The 21,916-nt window shown below is 40.4% G+C and overlaps 2 protein-coding genes across 2 annotated transcripts in view; one reads left to right on the top strand and one right to left on the bottom strand.

Moving 5' to 3' along the window:
- The window catches only part of GAS6 (growth arrest specific 6), a 55,267-nt gene extending 43,684 nt beyond the window's left edge, over positions 1 to 11,583 (top strand). Inside the window, exons 12-15 of the mRNA XM_063126182.1 lie at positions 763 to 931; positions 3,512 to 3,684; positions 5,743 to 5,971; positions 10,992 to 11,583. Coding sequence (XP_062982252.1) covers positions 763 to 931; positions 3,512 to 3,684; positions 5,743 to 5,971; positions 10,992 to 11,143 — 723 coding nt within the window. The 3' untranslated portion in view covers positions 11,144 to 11,583. The remainder of the gene's footprint in view (positions 1 to 762; positions 932 to 3,511; positions 3,685 to 5,742; positions 5,972 to 10,991) is intronic.
- A 5,417-nt stretch (positions 11,584 to 17,000) lies between these two features.
- Positions 17,001 to 21,916, bottom strand: part of TMEM255B (transmembrane protein 255B) — a 55,453-nt gene continuing 50,537 nt past the window's right edge. Inside the window, exons 8-9 of the mRNA XM_063126179.1 lie at positions 18,180 to 18,323; positions 17,001 to 17,494 (exon numbers count right to left, since the gene is read on the bottom strand). Of these exons, the coding sequence (XP_062982249.1) occupies positions 17,327 to 17,494; positions 18,180 to 18,323 (312 nt within the window). The 3' untranslated portion in view covers positions 17,001 to 17,326. The remainder of the gene's footprint in view (positions 17,495 to 18,179; positions 18,324 to 21,916) is intronic.

Here is a 21,916-nt window from a genome sequence, read left to right as displayed (position 1 = left end):
ACAGAGGAGTGTTGACCACCTACTTAAAGCGGGAGAAGCTGAGGGAAAGTGTCACTGTTACAGAGGGTGCAGACAGTAGTGGTGGTGTTAGGACTGATTGACCCTCCTGGTTTACTGGGGCCTCCGCAATTGCTTGATGGTTCCCAGCATCTGGAATCTGAACATTGCTTTCCATTTTTCAGTAAAAGCCATCATCACATCCTGTGGCCGTGAATTCCATAAGCCAGCCTTGACCAACTTGGCATCCTCTGGATGGGTTGGATTGCAACTCCCATAGTTCCAAGCCACCAAGGCCAATGACATTTATTGGGATTATATAATGGTATGGACTTTACATCAGGCCATTGTAGTCACGTGGAAAGGTTGTTGCACAGCCTGATATGTATGGTACCATTGCCAAGTCATGGTTGACTGAGTCTTTCTTGTTTTATTATAGTTATGGTTTTATTGGTTTTCTGTGAACTACCCTGGAAATATTTATATTGAAGAGAGGTATATAAGTGTTTCAAGTACCGTATTTCTTCGATTGTAAGACGCCGTCGATTGTAAGACGCACACTAATTTCAGTACCACCAACAGAAAAAAAGCTTTGATTCTAAGAAATGATAAATGCACCTGCGATTCTAAGACGCACCCCGTTTTTAGAGATGTTTATATGGGGGGAAAGTGAGTCTTAGAATTGAAGAAATACGGTATTATTATTTTATCCCATTCCAAATTGAGCAGCAATGCAATGTAAGGCCCTTTTCTTTATCTTGTTAGATTAACCCTCGACTAGATGGCTGTATGAGGGGCTGGTATTGGGTGGATGGCAATGATATGACTATCCAGGCGGCAATGACATCAAATGATAAGATGCAGTGCTTTGCAGTTGCAGGAAGAGGCTCTTTCTACCCTGGCAATGGTTTTGCTGTGTTTAATCTCAGTTATGGTGAGTGCTCGTTTTTATTATGCTGTGCAACGTGTACATTTTAATTTTGCCAAAAAAGAAGTCAATGTCTGTTAGGAATGGAATGAGAAAAAATAATGCTATCTTAAAATTGCAATATTCATATGAAAAGCCTGAACCTGTACAAAGGAAGTTGAATTAAGTGTTCATGTAACAAAATAATCTAATATTTTCTAGCTTAAACCACACACAATATATACAGCTCTAATTTTCTCTTTCCTGCTTGCTGTTCAATAATGGGTTTTAATCTCCTGCAAAAAGAAAAACCAATCTTTTCGATTTCCTTTTTCACTTTAGGCTTCTTTCATTCAGTCCATTGTCTGTCATGATTTATTACCTGGAGAGAAATTCACTGTGGTCTGAAATGTAATGGGTGAGGGTCATTTTTTTCCACTGGCCCTCTGGCAATTTTGATTAGACTCAAAGTCAATGTGGTCACCTTCTCAATGACATGTTTCTCAGTTCACACTAACAAGCCTCCATAAATTGAACACTGCAGAGGCTTTTAAAGGATGAGTCATACACATACCCATTCCAGCTCAAATCTGCACTGAGCAATACTATGTTTTGTCATTTCAATGTTACTTGCAAGAAGAAAGTAACATCTAAAGGGGCACAGTGAAGAAGCAGAAGAAAGGCTGGCCTTCTATGGCCGTTTTTACACCGGCCTTTTTCCCCGGGATCGTCCTGGGATCATCCCTGTGCATCCAAATGACACACAGGAGAACCCAGGAGCATGCAGGGATGATCCCTCCATTTTCCTGGGATAATCCTTAGGTGTAGAAAGGGCGCTACTGAACATGGAAAGTCTCAATCCCCAAACCTCAACCCACTTCTTTTAAATCCTTCTCAACTATTCACAGTTAATTGTGTGCCATGCTGAAAAGCTCCATACTTTCAATCAAATGCTGAGTTCTATATTTTAAGTTGCCTTTTTAAAAATAAAGGATTCTTGTTCAAACTTCTTTCCACGTAGCAGTTACATTTTCAGATAGCTTTGTCTTTCTCTTTTCACCCTAGTGCATATGTAGACAGTTCAAATTTCTAGGATCACAAAGACTGATTATTTACTTATTTATTATTCGCTTTGCACTTTTAAATCACCAATAACCCAAGTTCTCTGGATGGCGTGCAATACATTAAAAACAAAAAATACAGCAATAAATTAATTAATAAAAGGTATATCATGAAACCAAGATAAAATTAGCAACAACAAAAAAAGAAGAGTAAAAACATTGCAGCAACTAAAACCAAAGTAAAACCGAAAGCGCCAAAAAAGTGCAATGATATAAAAGCACTAAAAACAGTTTTTAAAAAATGTGTAGGAGAATAAAAAAGTTTTCACCTGTACCAAAAAGACCGTAACAAGGGTGCCAAGTGAGCCTCTCTAGGGGAGGGCATTTCACAGGCTGGGTGTCACCACTGAAACCCCCCCCCCCCACACACACTTCTGAAAAGGCTCTGACTCAATTTGCCAGCAGCACCTGGAAGACTGCCTCAGCGTCTGGGCTGCAAGCTAGTTGGGTTAAGTGATTTTGCTCATCCTTTCCCCATGTTGCTTTATACAGCTGTATTAGCCTGCAGTGAGTAGTTTGCATGGCAAATTTCCCATGATGAATAGCCTAGAGGAAAAAGGAGTTTTCCTTTCAATATGGTGGCCAATGAGAAGTGCTGAAAACTGCCATTTGGGTGTATACTTTAACAAGGGCTGATGTGTCATCATGAGCCTTAAGACAAGACAAGAAAATCAGGAACTTCTCTTCTGCCCAAACCAGTAGTATTGGAAGTTCTCTTTGTCCTGCCATATATTCTGAGAATATGTTAGTTATCTGGTGGCAGTTATTCTGTGTCATCAAGATACAAGAACTTTAGTACATTGAAAGCCTGGCTTTTTAAGTACAAATGAAGCATTTCATCAAAACTGAAATAAATATAACTGGCACATCCTTTTATTTTATTATGAGTAATCAGCAACATTTGGAGCAGTGTCTTAAACACACCAGGAAAATCGAATCCATTTTCTTTCTTTTGCTAGTGTTTATTTATAGCTATACTTTTGCCATAACAAGAAAGATTAAAATATGCTACAAATAAGGATTTTTCTCCTGCATTTGTTTGTGTGTGTGTGTGTGTGTGTGTGTGTGTGTGTGATATATTCAGTCACAGAGCTTAACACTGAAGTAAGTGAGAACTGAACCCAGGGCTACAATTAGATAATGTGAATTGTGTTCTATTTATATCTGCTTTGTTTCATTTCGTTATGCTTTTGTCAGCGGCCTTAAGTCAGTTGAAATCACATCACTGAATTACTTCTTACAGCTCAAGGATGATATCGAAGCTAGATGACACATTTTACAGGAGCCTGAAGAAATTAGTTTCATATGGCGAGGCAATATGCTTTTTTTTAAATTGTTGACTGAATATGATGTACCTATTTTGTATATGTGTCCATCTGATGGCCAGATGAGGAAGCCTTATCTACTGCTTGATTATTTGAATCTTTGTTTTAATTATATGTAGCTAGTTCTCTACATCTCTCTCTCTCTCTCTCTCTCTCTCTAGCCTATCCACTTGGCAGCAATGAAACCAGGAAGCAATGGGAAGTAAAAGTAAGCCTTCTAATTCGGCCAGCCACAGATACTGGGATGCTCTTTGCCCTTGTCAGCAGTGAAGCAACGGTCCCTTTGTCCGTGGCTCTGATAGACTATCATTCCACAAAGAAACTTAAACAACAGGTAAACAAATAAATCTGTATTAAAGGATTAGCTCTTTTTTAAGTTTGCATTTGGTATATCATCAAGTTCGGGGGGCAGGAGGCGGGCAGGGCCAGAATAGAGCATGCAGACCAAAGACACAATTCAACCATAGTTAAGCAATTTTGAATCCAGTTGATTTCAGAAATATGGATTTGGCTCATGCTTTTATATACCTGTATAAATCAACAAGATAGGAAAATGTTAACATCATTCCAAATGGCTAGGTACCATTAAAACTGAGAATAACACAGATAGAAAGATAGCATGGCTGGGATGAATTCTTGAGATGCAATAACTGGGCATGGTGCCAGCCCTTGCCTTCTACAGGATATCCTAAGACAGGGTTGGGCAGATAAAAGCCTTGCGGTATCTATTTTTTAACTAGAACCCCAAGATCAACCAACTAGAGCCTGACTCAATAGACCTATGCTTAGAATTAAAGAATTCTGAGCCGAGCAATTTGTTTTGAGAAACAGCAATGAACAGAGCCCACAGTCCTCCCACAACAAAACCTCAGTCCTAGCTACCTTATACTTTCTTCTTTTCTGCAGTACAATGTAGGACAGGAGGGGATTCATTTTGTTGCTGCTTTTGTTAAATAATTAGGAATCAGAAATCCTTGCCAATCTATGGAAGATCACCCAGGGATCTACCTTCTGCCCATCCTAAGGCACCATAGGGAATTTACAGTGAGCTCCTGTGATTCATACACAGAAACGCAGTACTCTGTCTGATGAATCTTTGTTGGCAACAGGTAGAGTACTGAACTGGGAAGGAGGGGTTTCCAATTTTTCTCCAAAATTGTGTGGCCCTTTGTAGATGGTTTGTCTCTGGTGAGGCAAATCTTGCATGAATGATGGAAGAGGCTTGCTTGTTGACCCTCCATTATATAGAGGCAACATGTTTCTTTGTGCAACATACATAGAGTTACATGGCTTTATTCTTTGCCCAAGGAAAAAGGAAAGGAACCTCTCATGCAAGCAGGAGTCATTGCTGACTCCTGGAGGGAACCCTGCTTTTGCTGATGTTTTCTTGGCAGGCTTTATAGCGGGGTGGTTTGCCATTGCCTTCCCCAGTTGCAGTTACCTTTCCCCCAGCTAGCTGGGTACTCATCTTACTGACCTCGGAAGGATGGAAGGCTGAGTCGACCTGAGCCGGCTGCCTGAGAACCAGCTTCCGCTGGGATCGAACTCAGGCCGTGGGGAGAGTTTCGGCTGCAGTAACTGCCGCTTACTACTCTGCGCCACACGAGGCTCCACCCAAAGGTCTCCAAAAATAAATAAATCATGGGGGTGCACTTTACTGGAAATCCAGCAAATATTAAAAGGGCCATGCTAACTAATTGAGTTGAGTGGTTAAGGCTGTATCCATAAGCAGTCTTACTAGGGAGTAGATTTCATTCAACTCAGTGGATTTGCTTCTAGTAAACATGTTTAGAATCATACAGTGAGGCAGGGGTAGGCAACCTGGGGTCCTCCAAATGTTTTTGACTACAATTCCAAAAATCCCTGATGATCGGCCATGCTGGCTGAGGCTGTTTGTAGTTGTAGTCCAAAAGCATCTGGAAGCCACCAGATTGCCTAACCCTGCAATAAGGGCTGCAGTACTGTATGTACTTAACTTGCATTGTAGCATCCGGTTTGAATGAGCAGAGGTATGTGGTGGCGGTTGCCAGAGGAAATGTGCCACAGTCACTCTGCTTGATCAGGTGTTTGCTGGCTTGACTAGAGGGGCTCAGAACTGGCTCCATAAGAGACAAGAAGTATGGGATGGAAGAGGTTAAAAGGAAGGAAAATGGCTACCTCTTGGCCCTACCTCTTGGTAATGTATTGAGGAGAAACATTTGAACTAAAATAATGTGTTGTGGTTAGTTTCAAAGCAAACTTTCCAAAGCTTTTCTAGTGGGTGGGATGGCAGAATATTTGTGGGTGCTGTTCGCTACAATTTTTATGGCCCCTACATTTGGCAGTGACATCTTGGTTGGTGTTTTATGTGTAGCTTCTATTTTATTGTGCCTTATTCTCCCTTGCTATTCAGTTCATTGTCTTAGCAGTAAAGAACACGGTGGTGTCCAGACTGGCAATAAGCATTTGCGATGAACAAGAACACTTGGTTGACATCTCCATAAGCAATGGCCAGATTACCTTGACTGTAGATGGAACTCCAGGACAGAGTGAACTAAGCCATTCACAGCTAGAAGACAACCTGTCTCTCTTGGATGATTACCTGCAGTCATCTGTAAAGACCTATGTGGGAGGATTGCCAGGTGAGTTTCAAATATTGTTGTCCAGATTGTAGTTGATAGAACTGGCAGCCAAGAAAGCAGTTGGTGGTGTTCTGCTGCTACACTTTATTACAGACTGAGTCAAGAAAGATCCTTATTTAGAGTTGGGGTCTCACTTTTTTAAAAAATACATAATGCAGTATGAAGGTTGTGTCTGTTTGGAGAGTTGAATGAGTGACACACAACTAAACCTGAAAGTTGTTTTTTTAATCTGGAAAGGAGGGGGAAAGCAATCTGTTCCAGTAGAAAAAAATGCTTGTGTGGGTATTATACTAAATTGCATCCCATGTTTTTTTCCAGGCCCACAATGTAATAAGTGAGAGTTGTACAGAATGAGAATGTGCAATAACATGCAAATTGCATTTTGTTCATGAAAGGGCAAAGAAATGTCCCTAGAAAGAGCTGGTGTCTTATAGATGCCCATTCAGACACTAGCAGCTATTCCCTAACATTCTAATGTGATAAAAAGTCTGGAAGCTAATCATCTAATTTAGCTGCTTCCACTCATTTGGGCTTCAAAGATAAATTCTTACTCTGCTGTTCCTGCCATTAGGGTTGGGGCTTTTCAGCTAATCTAGCACTAGTCAAGTTTGAGTCAATCTTGCGTTCCATTCTTGCCACACAAAGTTGTGCAAGTTCATTTCATCCACTGTTGGAAGGTATCCCCGGAGCTATTCATACAATCACTGCTTGTATGATGGCTATAAGAGTTGCCAATTCTGAATGCATTTATTTATTTATTTATTTATTACATTTCTATAGCGCCCAATAGCCGGAGCTCTGCATGATGAAGGCTGAATTGTGTATGTGTGTGTGTGTGTGTGTGTGTGTGTTTGTGTTGTGTAGTTATGGATGGTCACAATCAACTTACCAATGGCTGGGGTCACTACACACAGATTTTTCCTATGACCATCAAGTGAACACTAATGTCCATCACTGGCAAATGTCTACCAGTAAGTTTGTGGACACTAGCTTGGGCAGGACCTGAACCAGTGTGACTTCGGCTGGCTCACATATTGGAACAAAACCCTAAAATAGTTCACAATCCCAAAAGATTCAAATATGCCTATTGCCAATTTCTTTGGCTGCAGCTACTATGGTATGAAATTTAAGATGCAGCAGGTGGCAATAATGGCAATGAGCCTTCCCAGGATCCCCAGTAAATCTTAGCCTCATGCACAACCCTGGTGACTATAGCCACAATTCAAGTGATATATGCATACAGGGACTTTAGCACCATACCGGTTTTAACTGTCCAAGAACAAGCCACTGTTCAGTTTTAAAAACAAATAGCTTTTCTCTTCAGTTGTTTAGTTTAGTAGTGGGAGCTATTGCAACATAATCATCAGAGGTTTTTTTGGCCACATGCTTGATCCTGTGCCACATGTTCATATCAGTACACACACATTTGTATTTTTAGGACAAGAGACTTCCTCAGTTAATGTGGTATCTTTATCTGGTCTCCCTTTGTTTTTATTTTTCTGAATGATCAAATCTGGGTGTCAACTTTGAGAGAGAGAAGAGTTAAAATGTCTTGGTTAGCAGAGAAATTCTAGTGCACTGGAGAAGTGGAATGGAAATATTAGCAGATGTCTGCCTTTGCTTGAATGTTTCCTGCTCCGCCCCACCAAAGTATGATGCACAGAGGCCATGAAGAAGAATATACAGTTCAACTATTTTTCTTTAGCTAGCTAATATCCTTTTGATAAGTGTAACGTTCTTCACTACACTTTATCGCCATATACCAGTCTAAAAAAGAAACTTTAATCCTTATGCTTCAGTGAGGGAGAGCATAGATTGTGCCACAAGTCATTATGTATCAGGAGGCCATCTCCAAGCATAATTCGAAGTGCCAGGCCTGATCCTTAACGTCCTGTATGGCTTAGGACCAGTGTAATTCAAGAATGATATTCCTACATGAACCAGCTGCTACTTCAGGTCTGTGGAGGTGAGATGGATAATGATCTGCCAATATCATACTGCCTTTATACAAATCCAGGGCGTGACCACATTTGGAATACTATGTACAGTTCTGGTCATCATACTTTAAAAAAAGTATTGTAGAGAGGTGGAAAAGGTGCAGAAAAGGGCAACTAAAATGATCAAGGGGCTGAAGCATCTCCCCTATGAGAGAAGGTTACAACAGCTGTGACTGTTTAGCTTTGAAAAAAGGAGGCTAAAGGGAGGCATGATAGAAGTATACAAAATTGTGTATGGTGTGGTGAATGTGGATAGGGAGAGATTTTTCTCCTTTTCTCAAAATACTAGAATCTGATGCCATCCCATGAAGGTGATTGGTGGGAAATTCAGGAGAGATAAAAGGACGTACTTCCTCACACAGCACATAGTCAAGTTATGGAATTTGCTACCACAAGATGTGGTTTGGCAGCCACCAATTTGGACAGCTTTAAAAGGGGGTTACATAAATCCCTGGAGGAGAAGGCTATCAATGGCTGCTAGTCCTGATAGCTACATGAAACTCTGTTATCTGAGGCAGTAAGCCTATATGCACCAGTTGCTGGGGAACATGGGTGGGTGAGGGGTGCCATTGCACCATGTCCTGCTTGTGGGTCCCTGGACAACAGCTGGTTGGCCATTGTGTGAACAGAATGCTGGACTAGATGGAACCTTGGTCTGATCCAGCTGGGCTCCTCTTACGTTCTTATGACCTTTTAACTGGTGGCACCCCATCTTTGGAACACCCTCCCCAGGGAGGCTTGCCCAGCAGGGAGGCTTGCCCTTTTACTTGCCCAGTGCTTTTGGATGTTTGTTTTACAAAGTCTTTTAATCTTCCTTGTCTCTGGTTTTAACACCTGTTACAGCTATCTACTGCTGTTTTAATATTAACTGTTCAACCAAGGTTGAAGAGCAGGGTAGAAATTAAAGAATGAATACCAGCGGGAGTCCTCTCCATGTGTGCAGAGCTGGAGAGCTCTAAGCATGTGAAGGAGATGGAACATGCCATTAGGTTAATTTTTTTTTTTGAACCATTACTCATTGAGATCTTGTTAGAAGATGCTATGGCAAAGAGTTTGACTAACAGAAGGTCTTTAAAGTTGGAGATGGTTCATACAATACCATTAACCAGTTCAATTCTGCTGTAAGTTAGCTCAGTTTGGTAACTTCAGAAAGAGCTGTCCCATCAGCTCTTTCTTTTAATCTTTCTTTTATTTTTGGTACAGTTTTTTAATCTTCTGAACCTAACAGTTCCCCCTTTAGCTTTTCCTAAAACAATTTGACAAGGGGATTTAGCTTTTCGTGAAATAATTTGAAAAGGGGTTAAGAGGTGAAAATATAATCATCTTGATAAATCCATGTGATCATACTTCCCTAAAACAGGTATTTTTAATTTGTTTTTAATAGAGAAATGCCCCCAGTTTTTGCTGATGATGATACTGCTGCAAAATAGTTCCACTTGGGTTCCTTAAATGAATGTACTTTATGATTGCTTCCCTGACAGAAATGCATTTGTTTGGGCTATTTGTTGTTACATTAGGTGTTAATACCAAGAGGTTTCAGTGACCTTCAGTGCACAATTAACAAAATGTCTGTTCCCTTCCTCTTCCTGAGCAGCCATTTGGCATTGCCAATTTTTGAACTAGTCTGTGTAGTTGTGCCTTTAATAGGAGCCTGGACTGTAGAAATTAGCAGTCTATTTACCTCCAGGTCACAAAAAGTCTCATAGCTAATCTCTGCAGAACAAGCTTCATTCAGTGTAAAGGCACCTCTAGAGGCGCTGATTCAGAAACTGGCACCATGGTGTGTGCATTCGTATATGAGTGAAAGAGTGATTTTCTGTAAATTAAATTGCAGGTGTATTATAAATTAGTAGTAGCAAATAATGTTGATATAAGCTGATTTCTTAATGTATTAGCTTATACTAAAACCCTGTCTCTCTCTTCCTGCTTCAGTGTTTACATGGATACTGGTAGGCATCTAATAAAAGATTTTTACCACTTCCAACAAAGCTGTCATCAAAGGTGTATGACCAACATATTACTTAAAAGCCTCGTTAGTGCAGCTTGCTTTCAGCACATTTTGCCATCCAAAAATTTACTATTTGGGTTGACTCATAATAATTTTGAGACAGACCATTATTTCCAAATCCTGTATTTGAATGCTGTGCCTGACAGGCTGGTGTTTCCTCTAGCAATCAGCGCTAGACATACAGGAACCCTTTGCTAAACCATACACCGAGATCCAGTACTCCTCTGCCTGGATTCTCACTAGCACAGGGAAGGCTTCTTTTTCCCAGCTTCCCAGTGCCACACCTGAAATCAGCCATCGTATATATTATTAGAGAAAAATGTCCGTTTTCTTCTGAGCTTGGTTGCAAATATTTCTATTCCCTGTCCCCCTATCCCGCAAGCATGGAACACATCCATTCTTAAAGTAACAGCCAGCTTGTTCTGAGCTGTAGATGATTCAATGTGAATCCAGCATGGCAAGCAGGATAAGTACACTCTCCACAGAGTGAGACTATCAGATAATGACACTACAGCAGAAGCCAGCCAGCCTTATAATATATAATGGTTAATCCAATCTCCTGGCTAGGAGATATCAGAGAGTGCCTTTCCCGGACAAAACTCTTAACTTGAATCAGTTTAGATCTGTTTGAAAGGCAAAAGACCTGCAAGGCAAACTTTCCTTGGTGTTAAAACTTATCCAAAGGTTAGAGAAGATCTTGAAAAGAAGGACTGGAAGAAAAAATGGGAGGTGGGGTGGAAGGAAGCAATGGAAGGTCACATCTCAGAACATTCTATTTCATTGTATGTAGAAACAGAAACTCAGCTGAAGTTGCTGCTGTGAACGCTTCCCTGAATTATGCAGCTCAACTATTCCTGTAGCCATTGTTAGTCATAGACCCACGAACAGCTTAGAATGCAAAAGCAAGGATGTTGACCACTTTTGTTCTGAAAATTTTAAGAATGAGGAACCTGCTAGTAACGCTTATTGAAGATGTTTTCCTTCCCTTTCTTTCCAAAAAACAAAACACCCACAGATGTTCCTGTCACTTCAACTCCAGTCACCGCTTTCTACCATGGCTGCATGACGGTGAGAGTTAACAAGCAAACTCTGGACCTAGATGAGGCTCTCTACAAGTCCAATGATGTCATATCTCATTCTTGTCCTCCAGTAAAGACTGGCCAATAGATGCCATTGCAACACACACACAAGTTTTATATTAAAAAAAAAGTCCATTTCAATGCTTTCCTTTTTATATAAATATATATATAAAGATATAAATTATTCAGACTTCCAGCACTGCGTGTATAGTTCTCTTGAACACTGAAGTTATGTAGGAGCTACTGAAACTAAAATGTCAGATTAATTATTGAAATATTTCTTTGCTTGGGAGGGTTTAAAATGTGTAATATATTTGTAAATAGTTGAGAAGACTAATATTAATAACCCAAAGCTGCAAACTATTGCCTAAGGTGAGTGGTTAAGAGAGTTCATATCTGTCATGTGGCAACTGGTAATATATTCTGAGTGGACTGGAAGATTAAAAATAGTAATGTATTTTTTTATTACCAAATGCTGCTTCCTGACTTCAAAATATGAAAGAATAAAACATACTTTTTTTTTTTGAATTAGCTGAAGTAAGGACAGCTTCTGTTCTTGGTGGAGTTTTATTTGATTTTTTTGGTCATTGTCCCATGCCTTTTAACGCAATTTCCTTGTCTACAATACAAACAGGTGACAGACATGTATGATTGGATGCCGCAGTGCACTTCCTCACCATCTTCACTCATGAGGCACTGCCTGTGTAATAGAGGTGAAGCCAGGGAAACTCCATTCCACAGCCCCTTAACAATCCAGCATCTTGGTCAGCATGTAACCAAACTGCATGCTCGGGGGGCATTCAAGGAACCCTTCCTTGCTGCCTGATACAGAAGTTGATTAAGGGACGGAAGGCAGCACAGCCATATAAGTCCCATCTTCAGCCACTAAAGTGCAGAATGCTATAGTTAGAGTTGCAGTACTTGCATTCTCCATTGTAGATCCTGCACTGAAGCAGTGGCTGGAGTAGACCAGTGGTCTTCAACTGGTCCAGACCTGAGACCCACCTCAGACTCCCAATCTGCAACATTGGACCCACTTTCACAATTGCCTAACATGGTGGCACCAGCTTTGCCGTGACCCATCTGGACTGATCTCACGACTGATCTTTGTGTTGTGACCCACCAGTTGAAGACCACTGCAGTAGGTCTTCCCTTAACATTCAACGATTCTAGGAGAGGAGTCTCCCTGAATAAGAGAATATAGGTACCCTGGCTTCCCTCTCCTCTTCTCCAACTCCTGCCATGTGTTCTCCTTGTGGCCAATGGTCCAGTCTGTTAACTAGGAAGTACAACAAAATATCATACTGAGTCTTTGCTTTGCAGTTAGGGCCTCATATTTTGTCTAACCTACAGAAAAAGTCTGCAGATGCTACCCACCCAGCGAAGAGTTTAACTTGGAAAAGTAAGCAAATATGGGCCCAGCTCTCTTGGATTTATATCACAGAATCATAGAATAGTTGAGTTGGAAGGGGCCTAGAAGGCCAACCTCCTGTTCAATGCAGGAATCCACCTTAAAATATTTATTTATTTATTTATTTATTACATTTATATACCGCCCCATAGCTGAAGCTCTCTGGGGGGTTTACAACAGTTAAAAATGGTAAACATTAAAAAGTATACAAAATTTTTAAAAATATGTGGTCCATAAGCTAAAATTCACAAGAAACTAGTTTCATCTAGATTTATATGTGGTCCAAAAGCTAAAATTCACAAGAAACTAGTTTCATCATGAATCAGATCTTGGGTTCCTTGGAACTTGCTGATAAGACTGTCAGCAATGGAGTTTAATATCAATGTTAGAATTTGGACCTAATTATCAGATTCAAGAGAAATACAGTTATTGGAGAGAATGCTCTTTGTATGTTGTTCAAACATCACTGTTGTGGTCAGATAATGATCCCTTTGAAAGTATATTTCCACTGTTTATTGCACCTATATACAGTCGTATGAAAAAGAAAGTACACCCTCTTGGAATTGTATGATTTTACATATCAGGACATAATAACAATCATTTGTTCCTTAGCAGGTCTAAAAATGAGGTAAATACAACCTCAGATGAACAACAACACATGACATATTACACTGTGTCATGATTTATTTAACAGAAATAAAGCCAGAATGGAGAAACCATGTGTGAAAAAGTAAGTACACCTTATGATTCAATAGCTTGTAGAACCACCTTTAGCAGCAATAACTTGAAATAATCATTTTCTGTATGACTTTATCAGTGTCTCGCATCATTGTGGAGGAATTTTGGCCCACTCTTCTTTACAACGTTGCTTCAGTTCATTGAGGTTTGAGGGCATTTGTTTATGCACAGCTCTCTTAAGGTCCCACCACAGCATTTCAATTGGCTTGAGGTCTGGACTTTGACTGGGCCATTGCAACACCTTGATTCTTTTCTTTTTCAGCCATTCTGTTGTAGATTTGCTGGTGTGGTTGGGATCATTGTCCTGTTGCATGACCCAATTTCATCCAAGCTTTAGCTGTCGGACAGATGGCTTCACATTTGACTCTAGAATACTTTGGTATACAGAGGAGTTCATGGTCGACTCAATGACTACAAGGTTCCCAGGTCCTGTGGCTGCAAAACAAGCCCAAATCATCATCCCTCCAACACTGTGCTTGACAGTTGGTATGAGGTGTTTGTGCTGATATGCTGTGTTTGGTTTTCGCCAAACGTGGCGCTGTGCATTATGGCCAAACATCTCCACTTTGGTCTCGTTTGTCCAAAGGACATTGTTCCAGAAGTCTTGTGGTTTGTTCAGATGCAACTTTGCAAACCTAAGCCGTGCTGCCACGTTCTTTTTAGAGAGAAGAGGCTTTCTCCTGGCAACCCTTCCAAACAAACCATACTTGTTCAGTCTTTTTCTAATTGTACTGTCATGAACTTTAACATTTAACATGCTCACTGAGGCCTGTAGAGTCTGAGATGTAACTCTTGGTTTTTTTGCCATTTCTCTGAGCATTGCACGGTCTGACCTTGGGGTGATTTTGCTGGGACGTCCTCTCCTGGGAAGATTGGCAACTGTCTTGAATGTTTTCCACTTTTGAATCATCTTTCTCACTGTAGAATGATGGACTTTAAATTGTTTGGAAATGGCCTTATAACCCTTCCCAGATTGATGGGCAGCAGCAATTGCTTCTCTAAGATCATTGCTGATGTCTTTCCTCCTTGGCATTGTGTTAACACACACCTGGGGGGGATCTACACTACTGCTTTTAAAGCACTTTAAAGTGCTTTAAAGCGCTTTGAAACCTGTATATGCAATGTGTCCTGGGCCCCAACTGTTGTCAAAACTGTTATAAAGCGCTTTAAAGCAGTAGTGTAGATCCCCCCCTGGATGCTCCAGACCAGCAAACTGAAAAAAACTTTGGCTTTTATAGAGGTGGTCATACTTGCTGATGATCAATTAATCACGGGCATTTGATTAGCAGCACCTGTCTGCTACTTAGCATCTTAATGGAAGCAGTAAGGGTGTACTTACTTTTTCACACATGGCTTCTCCACTTTGGCTTTATTTCAGTTAAATAAATCATGACACGGTGTAACATGTCATGTGTTGTTGTTCATCTGAGGTTGTATTTACCTAATTTTTAGACCTGCTAAGGAACAGATGATTGTTATTATGTCCTGATATGTAAAATCATACAATTCCAAGAGGGTGTACTTTCTTTTTCACACGACTGTATATACCCACACACTCACACAGCATTCAGCTGGTTGTCATTCATGTGTGTTCTCTCTTTCACTTACACACATACACACCACTTAGTGTGTTCTGCTCTCCATCCTCAATGGGAATACATGATAAAATGTGCATGGTTGACAAAATGGTTTTTTTTCTAGGTATAGAATTTTCTATCCCTAAAAGGAACTCAGTAGCCTGGTTCCTGTAGTGTAGGCATGGGATTTATACCATCAGTACAGACAACCTTTCAAAATGAACAAAAATTAAGATATTTATTAAAGGGTAAAGGGAATAAAATGTCACCCTTCAAATAACAGGTTGCTATTGCTTAAAGGTTCTTAAATAAATTTAATAAACTGTCACACAATGCCAGCAGGCCAGTTGTAAATACATTTCCTGGCTTTCCCTTTCTCATATACTTGCCTACTTTAAGCCCCTTTCAGGCATTAAACCTGAATAGGTTACATAAACATATGGAAGAGGCCTGGGGCCATGATAGAACAGGGATCCCTGGTTGCACTGATAGTTCTATTGGGGTTCAAGCAAATGCAAGTGGAATCCCTGTTCAGACCTTGCTGCTCAACATGCCAAGGTCAGGCACTGAGAGGTGTGGCTAGAGTGCAGTGGGCTGAGGGGGTGTGGCCAGTGTGCATGGCCCCATACTTCTTGCACGTGTTTATGTATACTGTTGACACTTAATACCTGAACAGGGCTCTAATCTTTGTTCTACTCCATCATCCATATAGACAGTCTTCATGTCCAGCTCATTTTCTATTCGCTCCCCTCCTTTTCCAAGCTCCTTTATTCTCTCCCTGGCACACTCCATATAACGTGAGAATCTCTAAACTAGAAATAGGCAGTAGGTAACACACACACACACACACACACACACACACACTCACACACACACACAATAAATAAATCAAAGTCACCCTCTTTCAATTAGGAGGATGTTTAAATATACAGCATTCCTATTCCCTGTGAATAGCAACAAAAACTTTAGCAGATCCCTCCCCTTATGCATAAACATGAAACACTGCATGACTTGTTGAACCTGTAGCATATGGTAAAGATATTTTTTTATTTTTCATCAACTCAAACATTCAGACAAGAAAAATAAAACATTTTCTTTTTTTAAAAAAAATACCTTTATCCTTCAGCATGTAACTTTTGGAAATACAGTTCATAATAAATCAGGACCCTTTTTCCTTTTTGTAACATGCACAGACCAACAGTACAAATTTATTTCGCACAGCATATTTTATTGTAAAATAATTGTCACAAACTTTTGGAAGACATGTTCACCCAAAATAATATATTAAACGAACATTAAGAATGAAAAAGAAAAGTCTCTTTCCTAAGATAGCTGGCTATTTGTGTACATAGCACTATTTACATTCTAAACTGCAAGTAAAATAAAAATCCTCTGTCTTATGTATAAGAAAATGGGAGTGAAGAAGCAGATTTCCTGCACCCTGATCAAGTATAGGTGAATCACACACATAGTAGACAGTGATTTTGTCACAGGACAGTGATTCAGACAGGTAGCTCAGATGTGCAGCTACATAGATGGTCTATGGGGATGGAGATGGATATTCATCCCTCTTGCAATAGGGATGCTAATGTGCATCACCATCTGCTATCTCGAGCTACTGACCAGACAATGGCTGCATTTGCATGTAATAGTGAACTATGGTTTATCATTGCAAGAATGCGCCTACAAAAACACCAGAGGGTTACATTTCTTCCCTTGTCCCTGCCTGACTACCCTGGCATTCTGCGAGGGCCATAGGTAATACACACATCTTTCACATCTATTTTTGACTAATTAGAGTTTACTGTTGCGTCTGATCCCAAACAAACTAAGGTTTGTCTTAACTGTCGATTATTAAACAAGCTAACTTCAAACCTTTCTTTATGAAACAGTCTTGTTTAAATTAACTATATAGTTAATTTATAGTTAATATAAATTAACTATACTAACTACAGTTAACTATATTAACTACAGTTTAGTATTTGGACATAACGCTAAGCTATGTAAGCCTATGCGGCAGGGCCTTGCTATTGTTTTACTCTGTACAGCACCATGTACATTGATGGTGCTATATAAATAAATAATAATAATAATAATAATAATAACTATGGTTAACTGAAAATGAAATCAAAAGTTTCCAGTATCCTCTTTGCAATTGCTTCAGAGGAGAGGAGAGGCTTGCTTAGGATTGTTCCTGTAATGATAAATCACACTTTATTGTTACATTTGAATACAGCCATTACTCTCTCTGCCCTGCTGAAAAATTAATATCTGCTTTGTGCTTGTTGATGGGGTAGGGAAGCACAGTAGCTGTAACAGTAGTTGAATCTGACTACATGCATTATTTGACTGATTGCTCTAACAGATGTCCTTGCCCATTTTTCATTCACTTTCCTGGTTACAATTACTTGGACTTAAAAGTGGATAAATACCATGTCACACAAAATGAGAGTCTTGAAATTCTATTAGCCTGGGCAGCACACATTTTTGCCAATGTTATTGTTTTGCTTTTTAAACTTACTACCTGTTGATAATCACCTCTTGGCTAGGGTATGTATGGTGGAGGCTTTTCACCTGACAGAAAATACGCTGGTGTGTATAACGGAGGGGCATTGGGAGGAAGGCCATAGTTGGAACTGGTCTGAGATGGCGGCTGGGTGTCATCAGATAACGATATATCAGTAGATGATGATGTCGGGAAATTGCTGGTAGGCTGAAACAAGACAAAGGAAGCGTTTTCAAATATGAATTGCAAACTGGGCTTCAAAAATGTTAGTTGCATATAGGGAATGTAATGCATGCAAATTGAACAGTAATTCAACACAAATGCATTTGCAATTGTACACAGTTATATCTACACCCACCCACTTGCTCATTCATTTCGAGTTTTCAACTTCTCTCTGCAGGTCAGAATACTCTCTTTAGTTTTGATTCTGTGTTCAGTACGAAGCTTACTGATATAAATGTTAAATTGTAGTAATAAACATTCAATGACCCATTACATAAACAGGCACATGTAGGGGGAAAGTGGCTTTTCCCCCATATATTTCTTGTACTGAGAATACATATAACATTGAGCAGTGAAGAAATTTAAAGAAGAGCTGAGGACTGCTATCAATATTGGGGTTTGATCCCAGATCAGAAGAGCCCATAGACACCTATACACCTTCCCTGTTACAAATATAGTCCGGCATTGCCATGATGGAGAAGACCAGCCTTCTTCAACCCCGTGCCCTCCAGATGTTTTGGACTCCCATCAGCCCCAGCCAGCATGGCCAAATGGTCAGGAATCCTGAGAGTTGAAGTCCAAAACATCTGGAGAACACCAGCTGGAGGGAAAGCTGGAGTAAGTGATTCGCAGGTACACAAAGCGACAAAGCAGAACCCCTGTACTCTACCTGAAGTGGTAAGTGATAGGATGAATAATGAGGAACGGCTGCTGCAGAAGGACAAAATCCAGCATATGTTAAAATCTGCTGAGCTGGATTGTAAAGAATCTGCGGTGGAGGAGCAGAGCTGAAGGCAATTTGGGAGATAGGAACCTGTGGAACAAAAGAGATGTATCCATTTTGCTTATTTCCAAAGACTAATGTTGATATTTATGCAATACTTTTTCCTCCTGTCTGTTGTTACATAAGTAACCTATTCCCATTCAATGTTATAGCAAAATGCTCTCCCAACTGTACAGATAGGAAAACAGAGGTGTTTAAAAATAATTTAGAATTCATCCCTTTCTTTTACCCGATTTAAAAATGTCAGTTGCTTTGTTTGACACCAAATCTGCTTCTATTTTTTCCTTGTAACACATTCAAGGCCATGAATCCTTGGTGTGGTTGGCAAGACCCCATTCCTCAGTGCAGACTAGAATGTCTGTAATATCCCTCCATGACTGCCAATGCAAGGAAAGTGCATTTCTGAAGATGGTTATAACAAACATATTACACATAGCTGTATAAGTTCTACTGCAACCTAACCTGGTGCCCTCCAGATGTTTTGGACTTTAACTTCCATCAGTCCCAGCCAGCATAGCCAACGCTAAGGAATGCTGGGAGTTGTAGTCCAAAACATCTGAAGGGCACCCAGTTGGGGATGGCTGTTCTACTGCAGCTGTGGGACTGGTAGCCTTTTTTTATGAAGGCAACTGTTTGGTAGAAATTATCTGACAATATTCTTCTTGCTGAGTATTCCCAATAACAACAAAAGAAAGCAGCAAATAGAATACAATGCAGTTGGCAAGATTCCCAATTGTAGAAATCATTGGGATTGATCAGAATGGTTTGGGTGTGGACGAAAGCACTGTGGGATTTACTGTAAAGATTTTTTACTTTTCAAATTTGTAATAATTCTTCAGATTCCTTCACAATGACATCCCATGTAAGGAAAAGTGTCATGCTTCTCCAGCTTTTTCCAGCCACGGTGAGACTGACTTTCAAAGAATATGCCAATAGTAATGAGCTACTGTGCAGTGCCAAACAGCAAAACAAAAATTCTCCACTCACAGGAAGAAATCTTACGCCCTGCCCAAGCTGCCTCATTTTAAATTCAACCTTGCAGGTTTGCCCAGAGGCATTTTAAGAACTTGAGTACGGTGCCTCAAAGGGAAGATGATACCTGGAAAAAGAATTCTGTTTCCTTCGCTTACTCTTACTTTCCTACATCCTTTTGGGTGCCTTGCCTTGTCCTATTTAATGTCTTCTTACAGTCCAGTACTAACCCTTGGCACTGTACTCAGGAGAGGAGGAAAAAAACAATAACACAAATCTTTTAACATATTGCTTCAACAGTTAAACAAGCATGTCAGCAATAAACTGGAAACCAGGAATTAGGCTGAAGGACACTGAGAAATAATTTTCTGCAGTGCAGTGCAATAATTAAATTGCTTTGTCAGTATTTTTCATTTTCTTGTTTAACAAAATGATACCATAATTTACAGATATGCATCTCTCCTCTTAGGAAAATTTGGTACTCATTTCCTTCCCTTTTTGCTTTAGAAATGAGAGAGAGAGAGAGAAAGAGAGAGAGAGCACACAAGCATAAGCTGCTTATTGATTTTGATCAGCTTTGCTAGAAGCCAAATGAACTTGCTCCAGAGTGAATGAGCTGGGACATGATTGCTACCAAATTTTGTTCCCTTGCCTTTTATTTCCGGGCTTGAATGCTAGCCTCTATGAATCTACATTAAGATGTTCAGCAAGCTGTAAGGAATTGCGATGCAACTTTTGAGTCAAAAAAGGGTTCTGTTTCTCTTTGTGTAGACTGAACAGCAGGAAAACGGCATGATAAAATAAGCATTCTGAGAGATTGCAACTGCTTCATGTCAACAATATAAGCAGGATCTGGGGTGTTGCATTGTGTGGGCTTTGCCTCAACCTGCTGCAAAAAACCTGGATTTTATCCAAAAAGCCAAATAGGAACAAGCTCTGAAATTGTGTAAAGTATTACCAGTTCAAATTGCATTTCCTTTAGCGGTCTAGCAGAACTTGGTCTCATATGTCCCTTTCTTTCTCAATGTGTAATGTGCCCCATAGATATAACAGATATGGTGGCTAGAGAAATAGGCTGCTGAAATTAGTAGCTGCTTTTGCATTTAGTAGCAAGCAAAACGGGGAGGGGAGGGGATCATAGAATGTCCACCAAAGCAGAAGTCCGATAGCTTAGGCCTGCAAACAAACTTCATGGAGTTCAGTGTGACCTGCCAGTTTTTCAAAGGAGCCAAATTATTTCTGCAAGCAGTAATGCCTCTGTATGACATTCCTGCCATCTACTTTTCAGACAGAGCAAGCTCAAACAAATAGAAATTCAGCAGGTCCCACAGGATCAGCAAGCTTGCATATGTCACCCTCCTTGCACCCCAGAGAGCAGATTATGAGTGTCAGGAATAGGCACATGAAAAGAAGAGAGTTGTGTAGCAATGGTGTGCTATAACTAGAAAATAGCAGGCGCTTGCTATAAATTCAGTTTAGTGCAGTTATACAGGAAGAAAAATGCTTCTGGATATTTGTCCTGCCCACGGATTCCCTCCAAAAGATTACTTTTCTGAGTAATATTTTCAGGTATCTAGGTCAAAGTGGCCCTGTTCAGAAGACACCTTAAACCACAAGACCTTTTCCTTATTCACCATGGTTAAAGCCATGGTTTAATGTGTCTTCTGAACAGGGCCACTAAAACATCTATCCAAGGTCAAGGAACTCTCCAGCTGAGAGCCCCCTCCCTCCTGCCACCAACTGTCTCTGCAGAGGCCACCAGTGAGGGAGGAAGCAGCAGCCAGGCACCTCTCCACCGTGCCTGGGTCCAGTTCCAGCTGAGATCCCCCTCCCTCCTCTACCAACTGTCTCTACAGAGGCCACCAGTGAGGGAGGAAGCAGCAGCCAGGCACCTCTCCACCGTGCCTGGGTCCAGCTCCAGCTGAGAGCCCCCTCCCTCCTGCTGTCACCTGTAACTGCAAAAATGTTTACTATTTTTAAATGTTGTAAACCGCCCAGAGAGCTTCGGCTGTGGGGCGGTATATAAATGTAATTAAATAAATAAATAAAATAAATAAACTGCTGAACTTTCCAACTAAGATTGTAGTGCCTGAATTTGCTTTCCTTTCCCCCCTCCTCCTCCTCCCTCCCAGTCCCCTTTCCTTTTGTGTCATGTCTTTTAGATTGTAAGCCTGTGGGCAGGGACTGTCAAGAAATACTTTTGTAAGCCGCCGTGAGAGCCTTTTTTGGCTGAATGGCGGCATAAAAATCCTTAAATAAATAAAATAAATATGATGTTCGAGTTCCAACTCCCATCATCCTTCATTACTGGCTATGCTGGTTTAATGCTATGGGAGTTGCAGTCCACCAGTATGTGCAGGGCCACATCCTTGTCATTTGAGGAATGTCAGAACATGCCCCTTAGAGATAAACGTATCAACCAGCTGCACTAAATGTAGAGCTGCAGCTTTGTGACATTAAACGAAACTAACTTCCATTAAAAAAGCCATGCTTCCTAAAATAACAATGATTGTAAAATAAGACATAACCAGCATCCTGCACAAAGCCAGGGTGCTTAAACCTTGTTGAAATCAATGAGTTTTAAGGGTCCTACTGTGCAGAGATTTACAGCAAAGTGCAGCTATTTCTGGAGAAGGTTGAAGGTATAGATG

Source organism: Elgaria multicarinata, chromosome 5 (assembly GCF_023053635.1).
Source record: "Elgaria multicarinata webbii isolate HBS135686 ecotype San Diego chromosome 5, rElgMul1.1.pri, whole genome shotgun sequence".
Taxonomy (NCBI): Eukaryota; Metazoa; Chordata; class Lepidosauria; order Squamata; family Anguidae; genus Elgaria; species Elgaria multicarinata.
Note: the sequence above shows the minus strand (reverse complement) of the source record. Positions and strands in the feature narration are given on the sequence as shown.